This window comes from Xenopus laevis, chromosome 9_10S (assembly GCF_017654675.1).
Source record: "Xenopus laevis strain J_2021 chromosome 9_10S, Xenopus_laevis_v10.1, whole genome shotgun sequence".
NCBI lineage: Eukaryota > Metazoa > Chordata > Amphibia > Anura > Pipidae > Xenopus > Xenopus laevis.
This window is the reverse complement of record NC_054388.1, coordinates 1,513,089-1,523,338: the sequence shown is the minus strand read 5'-3', so window position 1 is coordinate 1,523,338 and position 10,250 is coordinate 1,513,089. Positions and strand designations below refer to the sequence as shown.

The window sequence follows — 10,250 nt, the reverse complement described above, 5'->3', positions numbered from 1 at the left end:
GGTGGCACTTGTGATATAGCCACAGATAGACATATAGAAACAATACAATTCTACCTGTATTTGATGATTCAGCACTAACAATGGTCGATGTTTGGGTCCCTTCAAAGGCTCCCGATCAAATTTTTCCGTCCAGCCTGACGAGCCGACTGATATCCAAGTCTTCTGCCGTGTGTTTACCCACCGTACACCTACTGAATAATATTGTACAATATCATCTGTGAGTCTGTGTCCATGTAATTGTGGGGTACAATGGAGTGGAAAGGAGAGACAATATTCACTCACAGTCTCACCAGCTGAACTCAGTGTCAGAAGGGAAGGAGGGCCCCGTGTCAGTTCTGGAGAAGAGAAATCTCAGGGGTTGTGGGGATTTTATCTTTTCTCCACTTTTGCCTCATGCAGGTGCTACAATTACTGGAAAAACCTCAATTTGGCTGATCCTGGAAGCAAAGCCTGGTCAGCAGCCGGTACTAGAAGAAGTTCTACAGGCTGAAGTCACTTTGTTACGTTACCGGCTGCTGACCCCCCCCCCCCAGGGTCGGCAAGACACCGGGGGAAAAAACAGTGGACCCAGAGCTGCAAAATATCATCAAAACAGCTGTACACTCACATGCGCAATTGTGGGGTAAAAACCCGTGTGTGTCTGTGAGAGAGAGAAAGGGGCAGGGGGAGCCAGACCACAGCCCCAGTGAGACTCAGGCCCCCCAGTCCGTCCCAGACCCTGGTGCAACTACACTGACACCTGCTACTTGTGCGTCATCACCAGTATAGTGAGCACAGGAGACACAAGCAGCTCAATCTAAATGCTGCTGCTGCAAATACAAGGAATCACTTCATATGAACAACATGGAGTCCAACTCAGACGCCCATTTCAGCAGGTAACTGGGGGTCTTACTCTGATGTTCCCCCCTGAGCGGACTCATAATATTACCAGATTCTCCTCATAGGGACCCACTAAAGCTACTTGCCAGTGATCAGGGTATGGGATCCCTTATCTGGAAACCCGTCATACAGAATTATAGAAATGCTGCCTCCCACACTCTCCCATTTGCCTTCCTCCATTTTATCTGTAATAATAAAACAGTCGCTTGTACTTGATCCCAACTAAGATATAATTAATCCTTATTGGAAGCAAAACCAGACTATTGGCTTTATTTCATGTTTATGTGATTTTCTAGTAGACTTAAGATGTGAAGATCCAAATTACAGAAAGATCCCTTATCCAGCTCCAGAGCATTCTGAATAACAGGTCCCATACCTGTATTATAATAAAGTCGTGGGGAGCTTAGATTGTAACCTGTACGGCTCTCCTTCTTCCTAAATCTGAAACGTTATTACAGGCATGGGATCTGTTATCCGGAAACCCACTATCCAGAAAAATCTGAATTACAGAAAGGCTGTCTGCTATAGACACTATTTTATCCAAATAATCCATTTTTTTAAGAATCATTTCCTTTTTCTTTGTAATAATAAAACAGAACCTTGTACAGATATGGGAAACCCGTTACACAGAAAGCTCCAAATTACAGAAAGGCCATAGACTCCATTATAATGAAATTATCCAAATGTTTCAATATGATTTCCCTTTTCTGTGTAATAATAAAACAGTCGCTTGTACTTGATCCCAACTAAGATATAATTAATCCTTATTGGAAGCAAAACCAGCCTATTGGGTTTATTTCATGTTTATATGATTTTCTAGTAGACTTAAGGCATGAAGATCCAAATAATGGAAAGATCCATTATCCGCAAAACCCCAGGTCCCAAGCATTCTGGATAACAGGTCCTATACCTGTAAAACAGTCGCTTGTACTTGATCCCAACTAAGATCTAATGAATCCTTATTGGAGGCAGAACCAAATGATTTCATGTTTATATGAGTTTGAGTTGGTACAAGAGGCGAGTAGAGCTTTATACTTAGTCACAACTGACTGTCATTTCCTCACACAGGAGCCCTCACCTCCCCCACCTCCCCCACCTCATGAAACTGCAACGTAAGTGTCCGGCAGCGGCTTGTGATTGGCTTATGCGGAGACCACCTGCTCCTGTCGCCTCGGAGCGGCAGCCAATGAGAGAGCTTGGCGCGAGATTCTGAGCGCGCGCTGCTTATTCTGAGAGAGGTTTTGCCGCGCTGGGGGTCAGTGTGCGGCGAAGTTTAGAGCAGAAGAAGCAGCGGCGGCATTAGTGAGGGCAGCGCGTTTTTATTTCTGACTGGAATCCGCCACAGCCTCGCTGACAAGCAGGTGAGTCCTCGTTTAGTCACAGGCAGTCGCTTTGTGTGAGTCAGTGATACGTGTGAGGCTCCTTCATTTATTCACGAACATTGGGCGAGTGAAAGTCCTGGGCTTGTGCGGCTGCTGCTGGGAGAGGCGCGCAATGCACTGTGGGACTTGTAGTCTTGGCACATGAAGGGCCAACTGTCAGCCGTGTAGCCTTCCCTTGTGACTGCCAGCAGCTCCCTAATGTCTTCAGTCCAGCCTGTAGCTCTATAGTCACATGGCTACCAGCCTTCTGCTCCAGCTGCAGACTCAGCTGCTTTCTATACAGCCCTGCACCTAAATGCCCTTTAATAAGTGCTGGTGCTGGGAGGAGACTTGTGCAGCCTCAAAATGAAAGGGGAAGCAATGCCTTGATTATTGTGCAGCTAATTAACCATTCCTTCTAAATAACAGCAAGTGGGGCTTTCCTTCATTTTCATTGGCCTGAGTTTATCCATGAGATTGAGCTGATGTCGGGTCTGTACTACTCACCCCCGCAGCTAATGCCATAGACTTTGCCTTCACTCATTTATTAGAGAAAAACTCTAAAGTGCAGGGGCCCAGGCTGCTATAGGGTTAATCCTGCTCTGATGAATCTGTCGCCTCTCTTGTTCATTAATAGAACTGCTCCCTGTTCATCACTTCATCTGCAGCTTCCCTGTAGCTCGTTAGCACTGATGGGAACGGCGTTAGTGCAATTTATATACAGATATTGCCTATTGAGGCTCTAACAAGTGATGCATTTCCTTGTATGCTCCCAGAATAGAAAGATATTGGGATATTAGCAGAGCAGCCCCTTAGATTGTTGTGCAGCCAAAAAGCTCTTCATTCTAAATGACCGTATTCCCATGTTTCTATATATACACTCCTGTATCATACACCCTACATAATACTCCCAGGTACAATATGCATTTAAACTACCCACGAGCCCACAAAATAGGTCTTACATTGAAAATGTGTGTTCATTAAAAATCCATAATATTTATTATAGACGGTACACCTTTAATTCTCTTATATCCGTACTTCCCAGCGGCCGCACTCAGGCTTCTGTCAGGGCATTTCTGTTGCCAAAGTGCAGGCTAGTGGGGTACCGCTGTATTACTGTCATTTTATCCATTATCACCTTGTTTATTTAAACCTTTAAAGGAGACATTCTGTGTATAAAATAAGGGTTTATCATTGTATTATACTCATTTAGATAAAGAAGAATTGTGCTTAAAAAAGTAGTGTTTCTGCTGATTTATTGAATATTTCTGCAAAACCCCTAATAATCCCTCCCTTCTCTTCCACTTGCTGCTCCCTGAATTCCCAGGCTGTGCACTCAGCTCACTGCACTGTAGGACAGGAACCAATCAGCAGCTAGCAGGACCTGATAGGGAACTGAAGCCTGTCTGTGCTTGTGTGACTGCAGGGCTGTGATTGGCTGTCCCCTCCTAGACACGCCCACCCCTCATGAAACGGGGACCAGAGAACATCTATAGGGAGCTCCAATAAAGGGGCTATTTAGAAAGATATTGATTTTTAGCACCATGTAAAAGCAACAGCATATATTACTTATAATTGCCTACAAAATTAGGCTTTTTTTTTTAATCTATCCTATGTGTCTCCTTTAATTCTTGTAGCCATGCCAAGCACCAGGTCTCGGTCTCAAAGCTCCATTCAGTTTCCCAAGAAAAAGACTTCTCAGACGCTCGCCAAAGAGGTCTCACGTGCAAAGAGCAAGTCTGAGATCTGCTCCTCTGTCTCCCTCCCGCTCTCTCCACTTCCCAAAGAGCTTCCCCTCAGTCCACGCAAACGGCTCGGTAAGGAAACATGCCCTTTGGATTTTCCTAAATTGATTTGCAAAAGTAACACGTGACAACAGTATTTAATGATGTTTTCCCTCTACCCAGGTGATGACAATCGTTGCAACATTCCTCCGACATTAAGCTGCTCCCCACCCAAGCAGTCTCGCAAAGAGACTGGCCAGCCAACCACCCCTAAGGGGCGCCGTTTACTTTTTGATGAGAACCAGGCTGCAGCAGCGACACCACTATCCCCCCTCAAGAAGCTACAGGATCCTTATCTGCTGTCCCCTGTGAGAAAGGGGCAAGAGACCCCACCCAGCTCTCGTAAGCAAAGGAACAGTGTGGGGGTCCAGCTATTTAAACAGGAGGGTAAGTGGACATTATAGGTCTTCCTGCTTTTAAAGGTGCAGTAACAAGAGTATTTTTTTTAAGTAATTATGTTGCTTTAGATCTATCACTATAGCTTATTTCAACAAGCTGCTGTGTAGTCATGGAAGCACTTGAAATTGGCTTAAATGACACAGGGTACATAGCAGATAATTCAGCAGAACATCATTATATTCTGCAGAGCTGCTATGTAACCTGTACCATAGAGCTGGTAATTAATGGACCTATATGTGTAAAACCTGAATACGTTTTGACTGGATGCACGTAAGCAAATACAAAACAATTGGAGAATAAGCAAGGCCACTGCTAAGAATTTGCATCTTGGTCACTTCAGATGATTTGCATATGTGGCATATGGTCTCTTGTAAAATCAGATTATGCCTTTATTGCCTGTGGGGTTTCATATAGTACTGCTAATTCAGGAAAAAGAACACAACTGCTACCAATCTCCAGTACTAATGTACATAAACTGTCAAAGCACCGCTTTTCAAAACAATCTTTGTTGCCTTATGCTGCTCTAGGCTCCTGCTATCAGAAGGCTAAGCACGCTTTGAATACGGCTATACCCGAGCGCCTGTTGGCTCGTGAGAGTGAGACTGCATTTATCAAGACCTTCCTGACCAGTCATGTTTCTGCTGGGAAAGCCGGGAGCCTTTACATATCTGGTGCTCCTGGAACTGGCAAAACTGCGTGCTTGAATAAGCTGCTGCAGGAGAGCAAGGTTGGTTTCACTCTACATATTTCCATATTTTATATTCATTGCTGAAGTGATGTACACTGTTTATAGGAATCCATCACCATTGTTGGCTACAGCAGTGACGTCTGGCTTGGGTGCAGGGCAAAGACTCGGCAAGCTGGGGGCACTGCTCACTCTCTCATCCAAACCTGACATCACTCCTGCTGCAACTGTGGCTGTATTAGTGTTACCCTGTCAACGTTAAACGTAACCCTCCCACTAGCATCTCTTTAACATAATTAACTTGGTGGTTATTTTTTTTGTGCACAGGATGATCTCAAGCAGTGCAAGACTGTTTACATCAACTGCATGTCATTACGCAGCTCCCAGGCAGTGTTTCCGGCAATAGCTGAAGAAATCTCTGGGGGGAAATCTTCCCTTGCTGCAAAAGACATGGTCAGGAATTTGGAAAAGCTGGTGACTTCAAAGGGTCCAATCATGTACGTACTGACCATGTTTTGGTTTCTTTTAACTGTACTGTAGTTTAGTTATTTTACTGATCTGTATAATTTGTGCTTTCTCTCTGGGCAGCTTGTTGGTGTTGGATGAGATGGATCAGCTGGACAGTAGAGGACAGGATGTCTTGTACACAGTGTTTGAGTGGCCTTGGCTCCCAAATTCCAGGATGGTTCTAATTGGTGAGCACCATAAAGTCAATACAAGTGTTAAATGCTTGCCAGGCGTACGTTCTCCCTATATAATTCTAGAAAGAAATACAACTCTCAAGACTTGCATACCCTTCACTCAAACGTCTAAAATGAAGTAGAAGCACAGAACTGTGAAAAATATGGCATCACCCGTTCTTGTATAAATGTAATACATGGGCTGTTCTGTTCATATAAGCTGTGCCTCCATGATTGACTTTGGAACCTTTAAGAGCCCTTAATTCACACTTCTGTTTTTTTTTTTTTGTTGTTTTTTTTACAGGCATTGCTAATGCGTTGGATTTGACAGACCGTATTTTGCCAAGGCTACAAGCTCGTCCCCAGTGCAAGCCACAGCTGCTTAATTTTTCTCCATATACAAAGGATCAGATTGCTACCATTCTGCAAGACAGACTAAATCAGGTAATTAAACCTTGAGATGTGCAGATGTTCTTGTATATGGCATTCTGAATTATGTCAGGATGTATTGTATAAGCTAGGAGGTAATGTTCATCCCTTGCCCACTTTGACATCTACCCTTAAAGGGATACTGTCATGGGAATTTTTCCAAAATGAATCAGTTAATAGTGCTGCTCCAGCAGAATTCTGCACTTAAATCCATTTCTCAAAAGAGCAAACAGATTTTTTTATATTCAATTTTGAAATCTGACATGGGGCTAGACATATTGTCAATTTCCCAGCTGCCCCCAGTCATGTGACTTGTGCTCTGATAAACTTCAATCACTCTTTACTGCTCTACTGCAAGTTGGAGTGATATCACCCCCCTCCCTTCCCCCCCAGCAGCCAAACAAAAGAACAATGGGAAGGTAACCAGATAGCAGCTCCCTAACACAAGATAACAGCTGCCTGGTAGATCTAAGAACAACACTCAATAGTAAAAACCCATGTCCCACTGAGACACATTCAGTTACATTGAGTAGGAAAAACAGCAGCCTGCCAGAAAGCATTTCTCTCCTAAAGTGCAGGCACAAGTCACATGACTGGGGGCAGCTGGGAAATTGACAATATGTCTAGCCCCATGTCAGATTTCAAAATTGAATATAAAAAAATCTGTTTGCTCTTTTGAGAAATGGATTTCAGTGCAGAATTCTGCTGGAGCAGCACTATTAACTGGTTCATTTTTTAAAAAAAAAAAATCTTTACATAAACAATGTGATCAAGATGGCTGCATCACTATTTAGTTGTTCTCAATATAATTAAAATGTCTGACAAATTCAACATTAAAGACTTCGTGGTTATGGTTTTAAGTGAGGATCCTCTGTTACTTAAATTCACAATGATTGTGAAGTGGCTGTGAAAGTGATTGTGAAGTGGTTTAATGTCACTTTTGTCATGGTATGTATTAAGGTGTTACTGTTTCCTTGTACAGGTGTCAGGTGATCAAGTTCTGGATAATGCTGCTATTCAGTTCTGTGCCAGGAAAATCTCAGCGGTCTCTGGAGATGCACGGAAGGCACTAGATATCTGCAGGTACTTATTCACAAGGAATAGGAGCAGCTGGGAAATCTCATTGACACATTTGTGTATAATATGTGCAAGAAAAGTTTGTATTTATAAACGCAAATTGCACAAGTGCTGCACAGTAGCGACTGCATCTTCAGACTTTGCTCTGTTGGAAACTGCAAGAAGTGGGAGGTGTGGAGCTCATATAATCTATTTGTAACATGCTCTAGGGAGATGCTTGTGGAAAGCTACACTGCTTTGCTTTTTATAAATGTCTTTCCAGGCCATAATGCTTTTTTTCTAAAATATTTTCCACTTGCAGGAGAGCCGTGGAAATTGTGGAAGCGGATGTACGGGGCCAGACTGTCCTTAAGCCGCTAACTGAATGTAAGTCGCTGCTTGTCTCCGCTTTGTTTCCTTTGTACTTGTATGCGTTTTGTTTCCTCCAAATGCCAAAAAGGAGCTTTCTGGGGAGGATGTTTTAAGTTTCTGCTTTCCTGCCTGTGTTGCGTTGCCTTTGCTGCCAGGGAAGCGCTATAATAATGTTACTTTTTAGCATCAGCCTGATAACCTGTCCCTCGGGATTCTTAACTGCTGAATATTGTATAAATTGTTCTGTGAAGGATCATAGTGGTGGTGGGAATGAAGTTCATGTTAACTTGACAATAGGCCAGGGCGTTCCCTAATTGTGTATAGTTTTCTAAAGTGTTAAATTGTACAGTTTATCCTTGTAGCTTAGAATATGACCTGTTTCTTAATGCAAAAAAAAATATCTTTGAATAGCCATTTTAAATAAGCGTTAATCCACTTGTGATTTTCCTTTCATCATCCAGGTCTATCTCCTAGTAAAGAAGCCCCATCAAACCCTGTTCCAAAAAAGGTCAGCCTTCCACACATCTCCCGTGTTCTGTCAGACGTGTACGGAGACAAGATGGCAATCAATGGGGGGTCCAGCGACAGCTTTCCTTTACAGCAGAAACTGCTGGTCTGTGCCCTGCTGCTAATAACTCGCCAAAGCAAGATCAAGGAGGTCACGCTTGGCAAGGTATGTCTGCTGGTTTCACAGTTGTAGACATCTTATTTTTTTCATATTAATTAAAATATCACTTTGAAAGTGTTTGGTCCTTGGCTGACTCTTTTTTCTTTTTTTTCTCTCCTTCACAGGTGCATGAGGCATACAGTAAAGTCTGCCGAAAGCAACAGGTTCCTGGAGTTGGCCAATCAGAGTGCCTGTCGCTTTGTCAGCTCCTGGAGACGAGGGGTATTCTGGGCCTAAAGAAAGCCAAGGAGGCCCGGCTTACAAAGGTAACGTTTTATTTAAAAAGAAATCCACCAATTACTTTAATTATTCTACTTTAGGCTAAAGTGTGTGGCATAGAATTCGACTTTTAATTCGTAAATTTAGCAAGTTGTAGTATATTGTCTCCTATCAAAAAAGGGATTACCGTTTATACTCGAGTATAAGCCGAGGTACCTTATTTTACCTCCAAAAACTGGGAAAGCTTATTGACTCGTGTATAAGCAGAGGGTGAGAAATGCAGCAGCTTCTGGTAAGTTTCAATCAAAAAATTGAGGGTTTCTGCGACCATTGGAGATGCCGGCGACCATTCTTGGACGCCGGCGAATATTCTTGGAGACTATTCTTAGGCGCCGGCGACCGTTTTTGCGCTTGACCCAAATATAAGCCGAGGTAGAGTTTTTCAGCATATTTTGGGGGCTGAAAAACTCGGCTTATACTCGAGTATATACGGTACATGCTTTATTTAAAATGTTACTGCTGGATACTATCCCTGGTTTATTCTAATAAACTGGCTTTAAGCTGTGGCAGCAGCGATGCTAATACATGTATGTGATCCTTTCTTGCAGGTCTCTCTCAAGATAGAGGAGCGGGATATTGAGCATGCATTCAAGGATAAACTTCTAATCGGGAATGTTCTCAATTCAGGGATTTAATGTTAGTTTTAGTCTACTTTTTATCTCTAGCCTAACTTCTGTAAAATTATGTACAATTTTATGCCTACTGTATATTTAGAATTTTTATATTTTGGACACATGACTGTATATAGCCTTTTTTTATTTATAAAGGAGGGTGAAAAATCACAGGCCTTTTAAACACAGGCAAACAATTACTTTTCAATATTTGGTTGTTTTCTACTGTTCAGTACAGTCATAAAGATTGACCTGTTTTGTAAAGTATCTGCACGTGACATAACTAGTTTCTGCTGTAAATAAATATAGTCTGGTTTTAATTTGCTGTCGTGTGCAGCAGATGTTAATCTTTAAGTATCTGTAAGGTACGGCCCTGTTTGTTTTTTTTATAGACAAGGTGTTTTTATGCCCTGGATTAGACTTGCGTTTTATTCAAGAATCCACTTCTGTTTTAATAAACATTAAACCATTTTTTGCTTTTTTTTTTTTGCTTTCTATTGTGAAGGGATATGGCCAACTCTGATGAATAAAACACATCAGTTTGTTTGAGGTGGGATGATTTTGTATTTGTGAATATAATGGAACACAATCTATATGGGTTGTGTTCAGCCTTACACATGAAGTGAAGAGACAAGAGGAAGGATGTTTCAGCCCTCCGGAGCTTACAATCTAAGTGGGCAAGTACAAGAGGTTGATAAGCAATTGTACGGTGCCAAGACTGAATCATGTGCTCCAAGACGGAGATAGAGATGTAATGAGGATTCTGTAGGAAGAAAGTTAGGGATACAATGGAAGAACGGGAAGTTTATGGTGGGGTCCCTGCTATTTATGCCTCTGGATTTAGCAGTGGTCAGTGCAACTAGAGAATAAGCCAAGGTCTTGGTCAGGAATGTATGGAGACAAAGATATAGAAGTCATGAGAGAGTTTGCAGGTTATTTGCCTAATGGAAAGCAATGATAAGGATGTGTTTATTGTAGGAAGGCTATTCCAAGAGCTGCATTTAAGACTGAGAGTAGGTGGTTAGGGTGGTCGTTTACAAGCAACTTG

The 10,250-nt window shown here is 42.4% G+C and overlaps 1 protein-coding gene across 1 annotated transcript; it reads left to right on the top strand.

Moving 5' to 3' along the window:
* The first annotated feature begins 2,118 nt into the window (after window positions 1-2,118).
* On the top strand, window positions 2,119-9,756 carry cdc6.S (cell division cycle 6 S homeolog). Its single transcript, NM_001088375.1, is given in 12 exon segments — window positions 2,119-2,240; window positions 3,878-4,057; window positions 4,148-4,411; window positions 4,951-5,150; window positions 5,436-5,605; window positions 5,697-5,803; window positions 6,093-6,232; window positions 7,200-7,300; window positions 7,596-7,660; window positions 8,107-8,318; window positions 8,438-8,578; window positions 9,140-9,756. Coding segments are annotated over 11 exon segments (1,665 nt in total). The 5' UTR covers window positions 2,119-2,240; window positions 3,878-3,879; the 3' UTR covers window positions 9,227-9,756.
* Window positions 9,757-10,250: the final 494 nt, after the last annotated feature.